At 35.9% G+C, this 21,573-nt stretch overlaps 1 protein-coding gene across 2 annotated transcripts in view; it reads left to right on the top strand.

Moving 5' to 3' along the window:
- Positions 1–21,573, top strand: part of LOC130654847 (ELKS/Rab6-interacting/CAST family member 1-like) — a 76,881-nt gene that overhangs the window by 22,192 nt on the left and 33,116 nt on the right. Inside the window, exons 2-6 of one of the 2 annotated variants that reach the window (XM_057457489.1) lie at positions 1,848–1,919; positions 2,692–3,309; positions 11,255–11,683; positions 11,908–11,982; positions 12,076–12,243. In XM_057457489.1, coding sequence (XP_057313472.1) covers positions 2,731–3,309; positions 11,255–11,683; positions 11,908–11,982; positions 12,076–12,243 — 1,251 coding nt within the window. In that variant the 5' untranslated portion in view covers positions 1,848–1,919; positions 2,692–2,730. The remainder of the gene's footprint in view (positions 1–1,847; positions 1,920–2,691; positions 3,310–11,254; positions 11,684–11,907; positions 11,983–12,075; positions 12,244–21,573) is intronic. The other variant, XM_057457490.1, reaches the window with a different exon arrangement.

Genomic DNA, 21,573 nt, shown 5'->3' on the forward strand with positions numbered 1-21,573 from the left:
GTCCTTTGTTGTTTGTTCTAGTCTTAGAAGCACTGTCGATGGAGTTCAGAACAGGTTGTCCATGGGAGTTATTGTATGCAGATGATTTGGTTCTCATAGCAGAGTCGATGGAAGAATTAGTTGAAAATTTGGGAAGTAGAGAAAAGGAATAGAAAAGAAGGGGCTAAGGGTGAACACAGCAAAGTCTAAGGTCATGATTAGTAGCATTGCAGCCAAGTGTGACCTTGTAGTTGGAAAGTGGCCTTATGGAGTTTGCAGGAAAGGGGTCGGTAGTAACTCAATTTTTTGTTAGACTTGCAAGCATTAGGTACATAAGAAGCGCAGTAGTATTAAGAGCTGACATTCAGTTTGTATGCAAGCGTTTCAAAGGTGAGATTATAGAGAATGAAGTATTTCCAGCTTCAATGATGTACAACAGTGGCTCGTTAGAGATAGTTGAGAATTTCTGTTACTTAGGTGATATGTTTGGCAGTGAAGGGGGTGTTGAAAGAAGTGTTACTTGCAGGATAGGTTCTGCTTGGAAAAAGTTCAGAGAGTTACTTCCTTTGTTGACTAGCAGAGTATTGTCAATTGAGTTAAAAGGTAGGTTGTATGAGGCCTGTGTAAGAAGTGTTATTTTGTATGGTAGTGAGACATGGGTAGTGAAGCAGGAAGATCTTGACCGTTTAGAAAGGAATGATATGAGAATGGTTAGGTGGATGTGTAACGCCAGTCTAAGAGACAGAAAGAGTTCAGATGAGCTAAGAAGCAGGCTAAGTATCCGTAGAATTAAAGATGTTATCCAGATAGATTGAATTGGCTGGGGCACTTGGAAGAATGGAGAGGGATAATTGGGTAAAAAAGTGTAGACACTTGATAGTTCCTGGGGCAAAGCCCGGAGGCAGGCCGAGAAAGACTTGGCAGGAGGTTATAGGGACAGACTTGATACAAAGGAAGTTGAGTTTAGATCTAACACAGTCTAGATCAGATTGGAAGAGGGTCATTAATATACCCCGTCCAACCCATGCTAGCATGGAAAACGGACGTTAAGCCGAGAATGATGTTGATGATGATGATGATGATGATGACTAAATGACTTAGGTCAGTTGCTAAAAGAACATTTGATCACAATAAAAAACCTATAGCCGCTTAGTTTGCGCATATTTGAAGCAACTTAATGGGGTCACCAGAGATTTTTTTTTTAAAATTATTTTTTAAAGGAAACGATTTCAAAAATTTGATGGTTCATAGTACACACTCAAACTAGGCTGATCATTATTTTTTATTTATTTATCTCTATTTTACATACATAAAAGAATGTAATAGATTTGAAATTAAATATATACAGTGAGTTGATTTAGTCCATCTATGCCTTACGTTGGCTGGTATAAAGATGGGAAGTTGGGAAATTTATGACTTTAATGCATTCGTCTCCTGATCTGGTCTGAATTTAGGCAATATCATTATTTGCTATTTAATTGTCTTTTTTTAGCTAGAGCAGCTTTACTTTGTTTTTTATATAATGGTGCGTAATGCATTCTGGTATACACATACCAGAATGCATTACGCACATGATTTATAAAGCTTTCATGATGGCACATGGAAACATAAATGATGCAGAATGTACAGTAGATTAAAATATCAACCTTTTTAATTTGCGTTGGTTAATTGATGACATGAATGCCCATGTGTTAACTAAGCAGACAGGCAAAGAACATATTGCATGAAAAAAAAATTTTAATTATCTTGTTATTATGCATTTCCAATCTTCGTTTTTTTTAAAGTTTTTAAACTTGCCAGACAAAATGACAGGTTAAAACTAATGTGTCTTGGTTGGACCATGTTCAATGTTTGAATATTATTTCCAGGACTGCCAATGATGCAAGATTTGAACAGCCACTTATCTTCTCCCCTGAGTTACCCTCTGAAACAGTTTAACTGTAAGTGAAAAATATCTATAATTTTAGCCTAACATTTTTACAGTGATCCCAACACTTGCTTATTCCAAAAATGTCACACCTATTTCCCTGAATGCAGTTAAAATATATGTTGTGTTTGTAAAATGTTTCATTTTGCCATTATTATCTGTTTTAAAATATGGTCCTTTGGATTATAAAAAACGAAACTTTATTCATCCAATTTTTGTTTGATTTGCATATAATTAACTTTGAAGTATGAAGGAATGTCACCCTTACGGATGTGCTGTATTTGAAACACTGATTAGCCATTTAGCTGTGGAATTTATTTTTAGAATTTTTGCAAGAACTACATTTTAAGAGGATAACAGTGCTTCTTTTATGTAAAGTTATTAAACATTTTAATTAGTTTATTAAATGTACTTAGATAAATATTGATTGTTTGTGTTACACAATGTGTGTGTTGAATTGATGATGTTATTTTGTCATTAGTTTATAATATCTTTCTTATAACAAACTCGTAGATTTTTCTCACTCATTCTCATTTGTAGAAATAGTTTTTATTGTGTTTTCTTGTTTTTCTTGTTTCCAACACACTGAGTGTTTTATTTAATTCTGTAAAAACGAATGTTTATGCAAACTTTAGTTTTAAAAAATATGTCCTGTTTAAAAGCTTTTTATGTTGTTATTCTAACTGACACGCATTGTTGTTTGCATTGTTATTTGTCATTTATTAGTAAGTGAATAAGGAAGATTTTTAATGTTAACTTGCAGTAACTAGGTGGAATTTTTTTAGAGAAATAAATTCAGTACTGGGAAGTAATGAAAACAGAAGATGGCAACTTTATCAGAGAATGTCTCCAGTGGTGCAAAAATTCTAAATCATGAAAAACAAAGCGATGCCCACATGCGTTCACCATTTCAGCTCACTAAAACAAAGGAAAATCCCTTGAAAATTATGTCCTTGCCAGCAAATGTTCCAGCAGGTAATGAAACTACCACATTCTTTGATATGCCACCCACACCTTCAACAGCATCATCCGAAGCATCAGAACCAACAGTTTCTAAAAGTTTAATTAGTCCTAGTCCATTTTCATTAAGTGTAAAAAAAGTTGGAAGCATTGGATTGAGTAGTAGTTCTGCACTGTCATCATCACCACTATCTTATAGCCTGTCAACATCTGGTGGAAAAGAAAGTTTATCACCAGAAAATAAAATTTTGGAAATGCAGAAAGAAATTTCCAGCTTAAAAAAAGATATAGAAGCCAAAGATGCTAAGCTTAGTTCAAGCATGAAAAGTATAAAACAGTTTTGGAGTCCTGAATTAAAAAAGGAACGAGCAGCACGGAAAGAAGAAACTGAAAAGTACATTTTACTTAAAGAAAAATATCAAATATCAAATACACAGATAGAGGTGTGCTGTTTTATTTTTTAGTAAGGAAAGTTAGGCGTCTTTCAATTTCACATTATTGGATAAAATCTGTCCTTAAGTCCCTGGGCAAGTTAAATGTAGTCAGACCCGCTGACCTTTCTCTTGCAAATTTGAAAAGATTCTTTTGATTTTTACTTGAGTGTATCACTTAGTAAATTTCATTTAACTGTTATCACCAAGTTGTCACCAAATTAAATATATTTAAAGATAGGGCATAATGTATAATAATAAATGGATCTGCTTTTTTTATCTTCATTGTTTTCAAAGTTGTTTTTCAAAATAATTTTTATCCTTCAAAAAACAAGAAAAACTCAACGTTGAACGTTGTTGTAGCCATTGAAGAAAAGGAAATTAAGCCTTAAAAGTCCATTTTATTGATCTAGCTGGTTAAAAAGCCATTCTTTAACCTCTGGTTGTTTTAACCCTATTCAGTCCATGGGAAGGGGGGACTCTGCTGCAAAAATACATTCCCTAACGGAAATAATTGAATTTTACGCAGATAGTGATAGACAAATTTCAAGCTTTCAATGACGTCACAGTAAAAGTGCTAATATAAGCGAAAATTTACTGCTTCCATTTTGTTTCTTTCATGACATACTATAAGCGTGCCAAGCTTGATTCATCTTGGACAAGCATGCTAAACGTTTTGGGGGCAGGGGGGAGGGCAGAATCTGCCTTGGACTGAATAGGGTTAAAACATCCAAGTTAAATCCTTTCTGATCCGTTTCTTTTATGTTTCTAATTCAAGCAATTTCCCTTCCATTCTAATGCATACATGTAAAATATGGTTAGTATTTGAGACAAGCTCAGTATATTGAAGCATGAAAGTCACCTTATTCCAGGAAGATAACGAAGAACGGAAAAAAAATAGGAAATTAACACAAAGAAAACTATCGTAAATACCAATAACAACTTATAAAAAAGAATTATTTAACACGATTTATAGCTCTACTGATTTACAAAAAGCATTAAATAACGTGAATCAGGAAATTAAAACTACAAAATCTGATGGATACCTTTATTTCAAGAATTAGTTTATTGGCACCCAGTTTCTTGTTTTTTTTTCAAAACAGAGAAAAACCCTGCCTTAACACATTATCGTATCAGGACGATACTAATTTAATCATTGTTTTTAAATCAACTATTAAAAGGAAACAGAGGTCAAAGTTTTGGTGTAGTTTTTTCGGTTGAAATGAAAGTTTTTTATTATCTATTTTTACTGTAATGTTGAATAAGAGCAATTTAAAATTTCAATGTTTATAAAGTCATAGTTGCGTTAGGCTCCCCTTGTTATACTAATAGCAAGTATGTGATCTGAATTTCTAAATGATTGTATTTCAGTCAATTTACATTACTTTTTGAAAATTCTTTTTTATATGAATACTAATTTTATTGAAGATATTATTTCGGTTTGTCTGTTCAGTATTATATTACTGTGGAAAGTTTATCATTTCTTGAACATGATAGTTTAGTAGGCGACATTACCGGTGATCCTTCTCCCATCATCGGGCAAAGTAAAATGATGTTGCGCATGTATTTATATAATTGCAAAGGATCAAAATTTATAAAAAATTAACCAAATAATTACAGTTAATTACGGTAATTAACATTTTCGGACCTAGATGTAGGTAACTACTTCTTCTGTAGGGCTGGTAACCAAATCTCAGGAAGTTGATACGAGATGCTGCTTATGTGTTTGTTACGTTCTACACTGTTGATGGTTTCTTTAATCTTCCTGGCCGTTGTTCTGGATTCTCTGTCAGTGATTTTCTTCTCATCCCATTTAAACTGATGACTTCTGCTCCAGCTGTGGTCCGCAATTTCGTTTCTCTTCACATCTCCGTTTCTCACTGGGCGCATATGTTCCTGTACTCGTTGCTTAAACTTTCTTTTTGTTTCGCCTATATACACTGCATCACAATCTTTACACAGGATTTCATAAACAACATTGCTTTGTTCTTCCAGGTTTATTTTGTCTTTTGGTTTAGACAAAGTGCTTCTTAGGGTGTCTTTAGAGTTAAGAATGCATTTGATCTTGTGTTGCCTTAAAACTCGACGAAGGATCTCGCTGGTACCTGGTACGAAGGGTAGGAATGCTGATGCGATAAATTCCTCTGATCTTTCCTTGTTGTCTCTGTTGCATCTTCTCTTCATTTTATTTTCTACTTGCGTGATGATTTTATGACTGTATCCATTTGCTATTAATGTATTTCTTACACGTCGAATTTCTATTTTCCTTTCCTGTTTGTCACTGACTACCCTGTTGGCACGAATCAGTAATGAAGATATGACACTTTCTTTGCAAGATTTCTAATGGTTTAATTCGAAGTTAAGGTACTGGTCAGTGTGTGTTGGTTTACGATACACTGAAACTGAAATGGAACCATTCTTGCGTTTGACCAAAGTGTCCAGGAAAGCGATACTTCCATCGTGTTCAACCTCAACAGTGAATTTGATTTGTCGATGTAGGCTGTTGATGTGTTTATGGAACTCTTCTAGATGAGATCTTTTGATTATGGTGAATACGTTGTCAACAAATCTTTTCCTAACCTTTGGACGTCTTCCTGATGTGACTAATGCTGTTGTCTCGTGTGCTTGCATGTATATTTCTGCGACTACTGATAATGCAGGGCCTCCCATAGCAACTTCGTCTGTTTGAGTGTAGAAGTTCTTATTAAACAGATACCATGTTTTGGTTAGAACAAGTTCGACCAAACGCAGAAAATCCGGTACTGGAATCTTTGTCTTTTCACCGAATGCAGCATTGTTTTCGATAAGGTCTTTAATGATGTTTAAGGTGTCTTTTATGGGAACATTTATGTAGAGTGATGTGACATCAAATGATACCTTGCATCCGAAAATTCTTTTAAGTTTTTGCTGTGGTCACTTACTGTGAATTTGCTGAGGATGGAATCAACAAATTTTGATAGGTTGTATAACGGTATTCCAGTGCAGGAGACTATTGGTCGAATTAGATTTCCCTGTTTATGAATTTTTGTTAGTCCGTAAAATCGTGGTGGTGGTCCGTCACAAGGTTACAGTCGGTAATACTGCTTATCGTCGATGTATTCTTTTCTCTTCAACTCCATTAAGATGTTCCTCGCTTCTCGTTTGATGACCTCTGTGGGATCTTTCTTGAGAGGTTTGTAAGCCCCGTTGTTGATGTGTTCGTTGCACTTGTTGATGTAGTCAGGTGTATTCATGATAACCGTTGTTCTCCCCTTGTCTGCCGGTAGGATTATGATATCTTTGTCCTTCCTTAGATTCTTCAATGACAGTCTTTCAGATTTTTGCAAATTGTCCTTTGGTGTTTTGCTTTTCTGTAGCATGAGGTGAAGGGTGAAGGGTCTCCTTAAGAGACAAGAGAGGAGTTGAACGTCCTCCACCATACCTTAGTTTAAAGGGGCGATTGTGGAAGTCCCATGAAATGCCACATAGTGATGGTGTCACTTTAAATAACACCCAGTCCGGTCTGTGAACGGTTGGCGCTAGGAAGGGCATCCAGCTGTAAAACAATGCCAAAACTCTTTATTAATGGCCGTAAAAATAGTTGATCAGACAAACTGCGTAAACGGGGCTGGAACTCTAAGGAGTGAAGGTGTCGCGCACGGGAGATGTCAGATGTGAGCATCGTCAGACTGTTACCCAGCTATCACATCACAAGGTAGATAACACTAGGTTGAGGATGGCTAGTGTAAATGTTGGTACTCTGAGAGGTAGAGCAGGTGAAGTAGTTGAAATGTTAGAACGTAGATCTGTTGATATGTGTTGTTGTGTTCAGGAAGTTAGGTGGAGAGGAGCTTCGGTGAGATTTGTGGAAAGTAGGAGGGCAAGGTATAAGCTTTTTTGGATTGGTAATAGTGATGGATATGGAGGAGTTGGCATATTCGTTGCAGAGAAGTGGGTAGAAAAAGTAATAGATGTTATGCGTGTTAATAGTTGTATTATAGTGATAAAGTTTTTGATAGGTAATAGGATTGTCACTTTTCTGTCAGTTTATGCTCCACAGTGTGGACTCAGTGAGGAAGATAAAGATAAGTTTTATGATGAGTTAATAGCAGTCACATCAAAGTTTGAAGACACTGAACTTGTCATGGTGGGCGGCGACTTTAATGGTCATGTTGGCAAGTCATCCGAAGGTTATAGAGGTGTGCATGGAGGCTATGGATTTGGGAGCAGAAATAAGGAAGGGGAGAGATTGCTTGAGTTTGGAATGGCAACGGACATGATAGTTTGCAACACATCATTCAGTAAGAGACAGAGTAGGCTGATAACATATGAGTCAGGTGGTTGTAAGACACAGATAGATTACTTCCTGGTTAGAAAGTCAGACAAGAAAGTGGTGAAGGATGTGAAAGTTATATCGGGGGAAGAGTGTGTTTTACTGAGAAGCTAAGCGTCGCGCTCGTACAGCAGTGTATAAGGCAAAATCAGAAGCAGAGAGAAACAGATTCAGATGTGTTAAGAAGGAAAGACCAGCGCAATGAGGTATTCAAGATAGCAAAGCAAATGAAGAAGACTAATCAAGATATTGTAGGTACGAAGTATACGTAATGATGAAGGTGTTTTGGCTAGCACAGAGGAGGAGAAAAGGGTAGCTTGGAAAAATCATTATCAGAGGTTGCTTAACACTGAGTTTGATTGGGACGAGGATAATTTGTCTGATGATGATGTTGTAGAAGGACCAGCTATGCAGATCAAGACAGAATGGGTAGTGGAGGCTATTAGGAAATTGAAGATTGGCAAGGCTGCAGGAGTATCAGGTATTGTTGCAGAGATGGTAAAAGCATCTGGATATATTGGAGTTGAGCTTATTACAAGTCTTGCTAACCAGATTATAAAGGATGGTGCTATTCCGAGTGAGTGGCAGTCGAGTGTAATAGTGAATTGTTTCAAGGGCAAGGGTGATGCATTAGAGAGGGGTAACTATAGAGGCTTGAAGTTGGTTGATCAAGTAATGAAAGTTATTGAAAGAGTGATTGATAAGTTACTTAGAGAAAGAATTGATATAGATAAGATGCAATTTGGTTTTGTTCCAGGGCGTGGCACTACAGAAGCAATATTTTTACTCAGACAGCTTCAGGAAAAGTATTTAGGAAAGAGAAAGAATCTCCATTTTGCCTTTGTAGATTTAGAGAAAGCTTTTGATAGAGTGCCACGTAAAGTTATTTGGTGGGCTATGAGAAAATTAGGTGTGGATGAGTGGCTAGTTACGATGGTATAGTCTATGTAAGCAATGCTAGAAGTCGTGTCAGGATTAACGATTCACTTAGTGATGAATTTAGTGTAAATGTTGGTGTACATCAGGGTTCTGTACTTAGTCCTTTGTTGTTTATTCTAGTCTAAGAAGCGCTGTCGATGGAGTTCAGAACAGGTTGTCCATGGGAGTTATTGTATGCAGATGATTTGGTTCTCATAGCAGAGTCGATGGAAGAATTAGTTGAAAAGTTTGAGAAGTGGAAGAAAGGACTAGAAGAGAAAGGGCTGAATGTAAACACAGCAAAGTCTAAAGTCATGATAAGTAGCATTGCAGCCAAGTGTGACCTTGTAGTTGGAAAGTGGCCTTGTGGAGTTTGCAGGAAAGGGGTTGGTAGTAACTCAATTTTTTGTCAGACTTGCAAGCATTGGGTACATAAGAAGTGCAGTAGTATTAGTGGAAGGTTAAGAGCTAACATACAGTTTGTATGCAAGCGTTGCAAAGGTGAGATTATAGAGAATGAAGTATTTCCAGCTTTAATGATGTACAACAGTGGCTCGTTGGAGATAGTTAAGAACTTCTGTTACTTAGGTGATATGTTGGGCAGTGAAGGGGGTGTTGGAAGAAAGGTTACTTGCAGGATAGGTTCTGCTTGGAAAAAGTTTAGAGAGTTACTTCCTTTATTGACTAGCAGAGTCCTGTCAATTGAGGTAAAAGGTAGGTTGTAAGAGGCCTGTGTAAGAAGTGTTATGTTGTACGGTAGTGAGACATGGGCAGTGAAGCAGGAAGATCTTGACCGTTTGGAAAGGAATGATATGAGAATGGTTAGGTGGATGTGTAATGCCAGTCTGAGAGACGGAAAGAGTTCAGATGAGCTAAGAAGCAGGCTAAGTCTCCGTAGAATTAAAGATGTTATCCAGATAAGAAGATTGAATTGGCTGGGGCACTTGGAAAGAATGGAGGAGGATGATTGGGTAAGAAAGTGTAGAGACTTGATAGTTCCTGGGGCAAAGCCCAAAGGCAGACCGAGAAAGACTTGGCAGGAGGTTATAAGGACAGACTTGATAGAGAGGAAGTTGAGTTTAGATCTAACACAGTCTAGATCAGATTGGAAGAGGGTCATTAATATACCCCGTCCAACCCATGCTAGCATGGAAAACGGACGTTAAGCCGAGAATGATGATGATGATGATGATGAGGCTTACTTTAGCTCTTACTGTGTCTGCCTCTTCTTTTGGTAGATCTTTAATTGCCTCTTCCACTTTCGCAACTATTTCTTTCTTTCTTTGTTGCGAGTAGTTGCGAAAGTGGAAGAGGCAAAACCAAAAGACAAAATAAAACTGGAAGAACAAAGCAATGTTGTTTACTAAATCCCGTGTAAGGATTGTGATGTAGTGTATATAGGCGAAACAAAAAGAAAGTTTAAGCAACGAGTACAAGAACATATGCGCGCATTGAGAAACTGAGATGTGAAGAAAAGGAAATTGCGGACCACAGCTGGAGTAGAAGTCATCAGTTTAATTGGGATGAGAAGAAAATCATGACAAAGAATCCAGAACAACGGCCAGGAGGATTAAAGAAACCATTAACAGTGTAGAACGTAACAAACACATAAGCAGCATCTCGTATCAACTTCCTGAGATTTGGTTACCAGCCCTACAGAAGAAGTAGTTACCTACATCTAGGTCCGAAAATGTTAATTACCGTAATTAACTGTAATTATCAGCTCGTTTCTGATTGACTAATTTTTTATAAATTTCGATTCTCTGCAATTATATAAATACATGCGCAACATCATTTTACTTTGCCCGATGATGGGAGAAGGATCTCTCGAAACGTCACCTGCTAAACTTTCATGTTCAAGAAATGATAAACTTTCCACAGTAATACTAATGTTGTTGAACGAAAAATCAAATAAAATTTTCCGAACCTCTGTTCCCCTTTAACCCCTTTAATGTCCTAGATCTTTACGCTAAACTTTAATAGGAGCATTTAATTAACACAAATTTTTAAAGTTTACGTTAATTTTGTGCCTTGCTAATTTCCTGGAACAAGGTATATGATCATAACATGTTATTAAATGATAAAAACATGTAAAAAAGATAACTATCACAAAAATTTTACAAAATGAAGGGGAATGTTTGACAAAAATATACCGTTATGACTGTTACCATTTAAAGAAAAAGAAAATAATTTTTTTTTTCTTTTACTTGTTGAAAAACATGAGGGAGGAATGTTACACCTGATTAATGTTTATAAATAATTAATAACTAACAAATATTTTATTAAACATTAAAGATAATGGGTCAAGTTTATTGTTATTATTTAATTGTATTCACTTGACTTAAAGTAATTGGATAACAGTGAAAAATCAAGCCTTCTGGTTACTCTCTTTAATTTTCATATAATTGTAAAAATGTCTAAGGAATCTCAAACGTTTGACATGTTTTAAGCACACTGTTAAAAGAAATGAAAGATAAAGATTTTTCCTCATTTTTTTCCCTCTTATCAATAAAAAAAGAAACCCTTCAAGGAGTTATCATTCATGTCTCAACATACTGCAGATACTAAGAGTTCAAGGATATGCCTTTATTATATGCAGTATGTTGATCTGACTCAGATTATTGGTAATTCCAACTGCCATTTTTTATGCTGATGAAAAATGATGCTCAAATTAATATGCAAAAATATGCTTAAGGAATGGATTATGTATAATTTTTTTACTAACAGGAATACACAAAAACTCTTGAAGATCTGGAATCTGAATTAAAGTCGCAACAACAGCAAATTAATATGTTGAACAAAGAATTGCGAAATGTAAAAGATGAAAAGGAATTTATTGCAAAACTAGAAGAGCAACTGAATGTTTTGGCTGAAGAGAAACAAAATCACGAAAAAGAAATCACAATTCTAAATAGCACTCTTGATGAATTACAACACAAATATAAACTGTTGGAAGAAGATTGTAATGACAAAAATAAATGTATTAGTGACTTAGAAATTATCCTTGTTGAACAGGAGAGAAAAGAAAAAGAGCATGAGGGCAATAAGAAAGAACTAGAAGTACTTTACACAACTATTAGTAGGCGTGAAAGTGAATTTAGAAATTTGCAAAAAGAACTTTCGGAATACCAGGAGGAGGTGCAAAGACTTCAAAAGGTTTCACATTTTTCATCTTTGCTCCTAAAGCATTTATAACGCAATTTTATTACAATTTGTCTAATTTTTGTCTTTATTTTAAGAAAAAATTCAAGTGATCCTGTTTTGTTAGCATGAATAATAACTTTTAAGCAAATGATTTTGATAAAAAAAATAATTTCCCTGCCACACTTTCTACTCACAGTTGTGGAATTAATAATAGCACAAACTTGATGTTTTTGTAGCTTGGAGAAAATGACTATGATAAAGAAAAGAATGTTTCAAAGTATAAACAAGAAATTACTTTATTAAGCGAAACAGTAAGGAGTTTGTATTTTATTACTATTAGATATATTTTCTTCAGTGCTGTTTGTTGTGAATTTCTCCATTTTTAATGATAACCATAACTTCAGGTCGCTCATCTGGAGGATAAACTTACAAAACAAGAGCAGTTATTCGAAATCACAAAAATTGAGATTGAAAAACTTTGTCAAAAGGATGAAGAAAGCACAGAACGCATAAATGAATTAGAAGAATTGTTTCTTGTTAAGGATAAAGAATATGATAAATTGCAAGGGGAGGTGAATACATTTTGTTAACTACTAAACTAATGGTATGTACTCCTACTAAACAAGTTGTGTAGAAAAGCAATTAAGGTGGCAGTACTTTTTTAAAATCCAAAAAAAAGTTCTAAAAGTAATTTGCTGACTGTGTAAACTATATTTTTTACTACAACATGATTTTGTCATGTCATGGTTTTATAGCTATAATAATTCACCAAAAATATTCAGTTTCAGCTAATCCTCTTTAAACTCAAAACGTCACAACTAATTATTTCTGTCAAATATAGCTTCAGTACTACGGACTAAAATTATACAAAAAAGATTGCGTAATTATGAAGAAGAAACATTAATAACGACAAAGATGTAGAAATCTATGACAGTCTGTATAGTATTGCACCCTGCTAGCTCCAACTTCTGATAGCATTTTCTGTTTGAAATAATAATACCTTATTTGTTTTTTTTGTGATGATTAATTTTTGCGAGTTTTGCGATTTTTGGTGGGAAAATTTGGAAAACCGTCAAGGAGTTGATGACTCGCTAAAATACAAACAATCAAATACACAAATCCTTATTCACTTACAATTAACTTTTCGCATTAAATGCATTTTTTATTTTAACATATTTTAGTTTTATGACTCAAATAAAAAATGTTCAATCTTTTTGCTTAAAATTCATAAAAATAAATCCACACATTTTTTTGTGAATCACTGACTCGCCAAGATAATATCTCGCAAAAAAACCTATTACAGTAATTGGTTTTGATAAATTATGCAGCTATGAAAAGAATGTGCAGAAATATTTTTTTTCTAAATTTCCTTTGTTAAGCAGTGTTTGACAGTGATTGCTACCCTTGATTCTTTTTTAAAAAATAAAAACAAAGGCTTATTATTAGAAAAATATACTCTCACACTCTTGAAAAGTTTGAACACATTCTTAAATGGAAATTTCTACTGACTCATCAATTTAGATAAAAGAAAAAGTCAAAATTAAAATTAAAGGGATCCCAAGGTACTTTTACAAGTTGAACTCATCTGAAAGATTTGCATGAGAAATGCTAAATGATATATTTACTTTTTGTTAAAACTTCATGTAACTGCAGATATAGCTTTTTAAATATTTATTTTTCTTGTCGCTCGACTGCCATCTTGGTTATCTTCGACCTTCTTCTTCGTTAAAAATTTTCATTCTAGCTCCAGTCTTTTTTAGTGGCACGTGACCCTGTTACGTATTATTTCAGTAGCGCTTTAATTATTACTGCATAAGCCGGAACATATACCTTTGCGCAGCAAAGTAAACGAAAGCTTTCCACGAACAATTTTTTTTTTTTAAATAATTCTGCATAAAGTTCTTTACGAACGTTTATTTTATTTAAAAAAAAATAGAAATAATTCTGCATATGTTCTCACATAATGTGCATGATTTTTATTTCAAAGGACTTTTTATTTGAGACGCAAGTTGTGAAAGTTACTGAATATTCAACATGTCACACATTTGTGTATTTATGTATTTCAAAAGGATATATTTTGAAGGGCAAATAAAATATTAAGGTGCGACTATAAGCCCATAAAAAGTTATGAAAAAAGTTGAATAGGGAAGGGAGAGGGGGCTGCATCACCCCTCTCCCTCCAGCACGAATAGGATTAAGGGCGGTTACAACCTTTGTAATTTGAGACGGCACTTGGGATTTGCGAGGTAATTACTGACATATTTTCAAAACATATACCGCCGCGTTGGCAATTATTTTATTTGGTAAAATTGCACATAAAAAGCCCTAGGCCTTATGCGATCGGACGTGTAGCCTAAGATATAACAACGGAAAAAAGTATTTGTTTTTCCAGAGCATAGCTCAGTTGCCTCCTGCGCCAATGCACGAACAACAAACTCTTACAGTTAGTTTTGCGTTTCAACTGCATCATTAAAAACAGTTTTGTCACCAATGTAGTTTGATTAAATCATTGCAGAAAACGCTAAAATATAAATAATAAAATGCCGTTTTTTCTATGTGAACTTTAATATTTACGCAATTAACTATTATTTTATTTCTTATTTTTCTTTGCTTTTCTCTGGTAAAAATGATATTTTTTTTAGGAGGTAGCTAAGTCATTTTTTGTGTTTTGTTAAGTTTAAAAATTTATAAGTTGCCACAGTGTGCGAAGATAGCCACAGCAGTTTTTTGTCAAGGCTAAAAATGGTGAATTATGTGGGTTTCGTTGGACATTAATGTATGATGTATGCTTTTAAAAGGTCTAATCATGGAGGTGCAGAGCAGCGTTTATGTTAGACAGGATACCTGTCTCTCTTTTTTGCTTTCTCTCTTCGATGTCTGTCCTGCTTTTGTAACCCTGCTTTTTTAGCGGGCTATTGCAAAAGGGAAAAATGATGAGTTTAGTTTAATAGACTACGTTGATGTTTGCGCTACATATTGGAAGAAGTTTCATGAAAACAAACTTTAGTTAGTCAGTAAATTCTGGCTCTTTCTGTATCGTGGGATGAATTAAAGTAGTATTCTTTTCTATAGATTTTTTAATATCTATATTAAAATACCTGTATATGTCTATCATGCAAATTGGTAGCTTAGCTCCGCAAGTAGCAAGACACATGCAATGCGGTATAAAAAGGACAGGCGAACCCATGGATTTTTCCACGGGCTAACAACTAGTTTTTTAATAAAAAATATATCCATCTACTGAGTAGCTTAGGCAACCTCGTCCCCAAAGATTGTTGAGAACAAGGTTGGCAATGCTCACTTGAGCATCATACCCTGCCTAGGTCGACAGGTAATAGATCAGTATTTTTTACAACCTGTTTGTTGAAATAAATTCTTTTAAATTTGAAATTAAAGAAATCATGCACACACCTGCTGCTAATATATTATTTTTTGTTTTATTGCCTAGACTAGTAAATCAATGTTGAATTATTTAAAAAAAAAAATCATTCATACAGAGATCGATGTGGAAAGTATGTTGAATTATTTTAATTTTGTTGCGACAGTATATTAATTGTTTTCGGCTATGAAAGTCATTATAAATAGCTAGTAAAAGTCATTAATTTGTGAGCGCTTCTGAAATACTACGTAATGGGGTCCATGCCACTAAAAAGGACTGGAGCTAGTGTGAAATTTTTAACAAACAAGAAGATCGAAGCAGCCATCAAGGCGGCAAGAAAAACAAATATTTAAAAAACAATATCTACATGAATGGGTTACATGAACTTTTAACAAAAAGTAAATATGTGATTGGGAATTTCTTATGAAAATCTTTCAGGTAAGTGCAACTTTAAAAGTACTTCAGGATCCCTTTAAGGTCCATTTTATCAAAATAGTAAAGAAAATTTATAGACGTAAAACACTGAGTAAATAATGCAGCTGTTTAAACAGGTAAAAAAGAGCTACTGCCACCTTAAATACTGTTGGAGCAGTTATTTTCACGACTTTTTGCCCAATTTTTCCAAGATATCTATGATGATCAAGTTGTCTTATGTATTTGTTATATTTATTATACTCATATTCAGTATCATTGTTCATCATTTCTACTAATGATTGATCAGCCATATCTACCCTTAGAAGTTCTGAGTTTAATCCGACTGTTTCCTTAAAATAACAAGATTTCTTTGAAACTTCTTCATTTATGAAAGAAAAAGACAGGAGCAATTCTGTTTACACTTACTAAAGTTGGAAACTCTTGTTCTTGCTTTAAAACTTTTGCTCAAATTAAAAATTTAAAATTTCTTTAATTTTTTTTATTTTTTATATTTTTGAACGTTTATTTTGGCATTGAAAGATGAAAACATTAGTTTTCTAAGATGCTATATTCCTATATTTGGTGGAGTAGTAGAAATAAGGAGTGAATATATACAGTTTTCGCTCCTTCCACACCTTTTACCCCCAAAAACCCCACTTCCACCACTTCCACCACCACCTCAATCCCAAACCAAGTAAAAAACTAAATCATATGCTGATACCAACACATAATAATAATATGCCAATAACCAACACATATTCATATTAATACAAATAATAATATATATATGACATCATCAACGCATGCGCAAAGGCATATATACTATATATGCTGACATCAACAAAATATAATATGAGTAAGGAAATCTCTAATTGTCAGTTACCAGAGTTCTATCAAATAAATATGACCAAGGAATATTGTGATGAATGTGGAATTGATCTTGATAAATATGATAGATGCAAATGTGGATGGAGGCTAATTATATGCGGGAAAATGCTGTTATTATAATAAAGATGTTCAAATTCTATAATTACTCCGTAGAGACGAGGGATTTTTTCAATGAACCAACTGTGCTCTATATTAATGAGGTTCAAATTGACAATATCGTACTTAGTGATCCAATTAAAGCCAACAAAGGCAAGGATGAGCGCTTTGTCGTTGGTTATAAACATAACAATAAGATATCATCACTATTGATCATAACGCCAAAGGGGCTGTATTCAAACAGTGCATCCAGATACGATGATGGATCCTCCCTTACCATGTCATATAATGTTGGTGATCATCCAGAATGGCTTGAAAAATACAAGTGTATTCTGGCTAGGATCGAGAAAATATATGGTAGTAAATTTCCAACCTCACCTATTAAAAATGATAGATATATTAGTACCAAGGTCAAAGAATGGGATAGTAAAATAACCACTGATTTTTATAACAAACCAGTACCTGAAAAGCAGCTGTGTGAATGTACGGCTATCATCAAGCTATCCAGCATTTATCAACAGGGATCTAAAAATTACCTGCAGGTCCTATTAGAAGAGTGCAAATACAAGCCCATGCAAGTACATTTAAAAACTTGTCACCTTATTGATTCAGATGAAGAAGAACCATTCGTTGTGGTCTAATAAACATGAATGAACTTAAAAAAGAAGCCAGGTTACTCAACCCTCAAGAAGGCTGAAATTATAGCCGCGATTAATAAGGTTAAGTATAGATATATTGCAACACAAACCATTGGGCCTCATTGTAAATCATGCTTAGAAATCACAGCTATCAGAGGCCTCAAGACAAAACAGAAAAAAAATATCATCTATGAAGGTGATTTTATGATTGATAAAGATACCGGTAAGGTACTTGGTGTTGTATAATGTATTGTTAACAATACATTATGAATATTCAGGTGGTGCCTCTAGGTAGCGTTGGCATAATTCATAGATTGTATTTTTTTAAGAAGGTCATTTTTACCCTCTTCACGACATTGCGCAACTAATTGCTGTCGCTCTTGTTCATTAATCGTCTGAACGATCTTTTTGGTACGCTGACGTATTTGCTCTTTCAATAGGAGATATTTTTGCTTCTCTTGCATTATCAGGCTAAATTCATAGTCACTTATCACTCCATTCTCAATAGCCCTTGATATAAGGTCCACAATACTATTCAGCTTTGTTTCCACTAATAATCTTATACTATCATGCTTTTTGCGTTTGTAATTCAGCTTCTTCCCACCTTGTTTTAAAGCAGTCTGTCCTAATCCCACGGCAATGCTGATCCCTCCCATCGGGACGGCCAGAGGTACTCCGATGCCGCTGAGCATACTAGCGATACCGACACCGCTCGTGACAACGCTAATGGCAAGTAATCCGTGGTCTATATAATGGATCCAGGTACCATGCATTCCAAATTTTTTAGCTAGTTTTTCGCGCTGTTCAACTTCATTTCGTAGATATATTTCAGTGGTAAGCTCGGGTATAATTTCATAATATCTGTCATATTTATTCTATCAGTAGGTGTATAGTAATTCCAACGAATGATACGTTCTTATCGTGGTGATATTCATCCGTCAAAAGTAGCTCTATGCGATCCGTGCTACCCTTCAGGGGTAAGTAAACATGGGTTTCAAAGTTCCATGTCAGTATATCTCCCCATGTGTTTTCTTTTGTTGGTAGTACCGCAAGAATTTTCGACTTTTTACCCTCCAATAGACAATTATCCTTGTCTAATTGAGGGCAAACAAGCCTCAGTCGCTGGTATACATCAGTTTTGTAGAATGAATCGTAATCACCCTTCATATAATATTTTTTACTAGGATCGTAGGGTAGATCCAAGAGCTCCTGCAGTTGTCGATGAATCACCACCGTGTACCCTTCATTGACACGTAGCATGCATAGTCCATTTTTAAGCACAAAAAGCCATTCATGACGGGAATTCTAGTAACCGTCTGATCAGGCCCTACCTTACGAATAGTAAAATCGTTGTTGCTGTAGAGATTCAACCAAGTAGGTCGAATACTGATGGATTTCAGGGCTATCCTCGTATCCTGCCCTAGGGGGGTTCGAAATGTCGGTTATATATAACTGTCGCATCTTTCTTTAAGAAACAATGAACATATATTCATATAGTTCAAAAGCAAAATATACCCCTAGCCATGGGAAATACCTGGAGCAGCTAAGAGGTGAAGATCTCACGGTACAAGATATAGTAATAGACGCAAAGGGCTCATCATTTAAAGTAAGGTTTCCCGATATCTTTGTGGACTATGTTTTCAATGCTAACCCTCCGGTTGATGAATGGAAAACACACACTTTCGGCCTCTGGTCTACGCAATTGAATTTTGCCGTTTACTGCTCGACCTCTGCATGTGGTATTAGTATACAACATCTAAACTACTCGTTACCCATGGTTCGCTCTGTGTACAAATTCCATGTGTATTTTCAAATTCGAAAAATTTTAGAGGATCTGAGATCTCTTTACCGGAAAGAGCCCGATTTAATTCCACGAACAATCTGTTCAATATGGAAAAATTCAGGCAACTGGCCCGTGAATTTGGTGTATCTTCAAATGAGCAAGAATGGAAAAATGAGGGTATTTTCAGTTCGTGGCAAGCCAAACGTAAAGATTTTCCTGGCAGTGGCTCTTCATATTTTAATGAAAATTCATGGAGTAGGTGGGTAATGGAGAAATCAGAGTGTTGCAAATTGTACGATGCTACGCGTATTTGATTTTGGAGTCCCAAGCTAATGCGCGATCAGGAATTATTGGAAATGATAGCTCATCTATTGATGCTCAAAGACTCTACTTGACGACATTCGAACAATTGGTGATTAGACCTACGAGTACAGGTAGAGAAATTGCAGAGTTTAAGAATGTACTCAGATATGCACAAAGCAAGGTCGACTATAGTGTTGCCCATGGCGTTTACATGATCATAAGCCATGTCACTGAGGATTGGAAATGTGGCTGGATTTAACAACAAAATTCTTATTAGTCAGGACCATTTCAAGATTGGTATCAATCCAAATATTAACGCTCCGCATGCTGTTGCCAAGCCCATACCAAGGAAGCATCCACGTCATATTTCCCAGGTGCCACATCCCTCAGCAGCCTCCTCGGAAGCAGAGATACACGATGATACCAAGGGTATCGTTATCATGGTGGGAGTAGGACTGATCCTTGCATATATTTGGTGGAAGTAAGTCTAATCTGTTGATCAACAAATTAGACGTGAATTTACGACCTTTTTCCCCTCTTAGCCCCGACGTACGCCACCACAACCCCCACAGCTCCCGCAATCGCTAAATAGAGGTACTTTGCCGCAAATTCCACGACTTTAGCGGCTACCCTAAAAAAGAATGATACGATGGTACTGATTACTTTTTAAATTTTTTCATTGAATACATGAATGAATACGGGGATGTATTCATTTTGTTCATTGAATACATCCCCGCCAAAGGAAGTATCATCCGTGAGGCTCTTCGCATCATCTAGAACATTCTCTAGTAGCCGCAGCATCTGGATGTCACCAGGGTTGTTATCGACCTTATCAATATCATTCAGGAGTTTTTGAGCTCTCATTTTGCCGCCTTTATTCGGTGTAACATAGTCGGCAAAACCTAAGGCCTTCAGACGCGTAGGTCCTAAGGCCGTCTCTATAGCTGTAATAGCTCTTAACTCACTGCTCGCAGTCGTAAGCGCTATCTCTTTAAATTCTTTACTCCCCAGCGTAACCGCCCTAAAAACAAGCTTTTTACCTTCATCTACCCCAAAATAATGATAATTTTTATCGGTTGACAGCCTAATCCTAAATGCTCGATAAGTTTAGCATAAAGATCGTCGACGGTTTCCTCTAAATTCTGTTCCCCAATCCCAACATCCAATCGCCTACGCGCACCTCCCTGGTGTTAGGCTGACATCAGGCTCTTGTCGAAGGATCTCACTCTTGCTGCTGAACTCCTCGGGTTCGTCTTGAATATCCCTCTCATTCGTAAAATCATCATATCCCGGATTATGCATAGTTTATTTCAATCGATGCATGGATATAAATAAATGAGTGTTTTTGGTAAATTAGATCCTCATAAGGAACTGAAAATCATGTATGGAATGAAGGGGAAAAAACAAAGGGTGAAAGTCTCTCACGTACCATCAACAATTAATCAGAATGAAGATCTCTACGTTGATGTTCCGAATTTGGGGGAAAATGATGTGATTTTTCCCGGCTCTCTCAAGCTCCTCTTTCATCTTGAATTAACGGGAACCAATACCAAGCGTACTATTGTATCAAATATCGGGAAGGCCCTGGTGTAAAATCTTAGAATCAGCCTGAATGGCAACGAAATACAGAACATCAACGACTATAATATCTTTGCAACATACAAGGACCTATGGCTACCCAAGTTTGAGCGGAATAACAACCTGATCCTTCAGGGCATCAACCCCAACGACGGCACCGTGAGGGCCCTCCAAGGCAAAGCCAGCGACCATGTGGGTAATAACGAGGAAAAGGCGATCGCAGAGGCCTACGGTAACATGTTCTGTTTTCCCCTGGGTCGGATGTTTGAATTGACACGAGATCTCCCTTTTTACCAAGCCGTGCTCCACGATCGATTAACTTTTGTCTTGCATTTTGCGAGATGCGATCATGTCATCAAAGATGCTGGTACCCCGGCATCTGGAAGCACTGCGGCCAAGGCAGCCAATGCTGCCTATAAGATTAGCAATATCTGCCTAGAATTTGACAAGGTGGTCAATGAAGAATTGGCAAGTGCTATAATGTCGCGCTACAGCCGTCTTGCTCTACCATATGAGCGTATATTAAGGAGCAAGGCTGACACATCGTACAATCTCCAACTGGATACATCCGCTAAATCATTGAAGGGTGTTCTACTCCTATTCCAGGATCCTACCGTTGTCAAGGCATATGCTGGGAATAACTAAAAATTCTACAACCCTAGGATTGAGAAGATCTCTGTCACCATTGAAGGTAGCCCCAATGAATTGTATAGCCATAACATGTTACCCAGGGATCATCTCGAGCAAGTCGCTCTACTCATGGGTCAGCATGATTCCATAGTGACCATAAGCCAGTTTTTTACAGAACAGTATGCTTTGTTTA

Source organism: Hydractinia symbiolongicarpus, chromosome 8 (assembly GCF_029227915.1).
Source record: "Hydractinia symbiolongicarpus strain clone_291-10 chromosome 8, HSymV2.1, whole genome shotgun sequence".
NCBI lineage: Eukaryota > Metazoa > Cnidaria > Hydrozoa > Anthoathecata > Hydractiniidae > Hydractinia > Hydractinia symbiolongicarpus.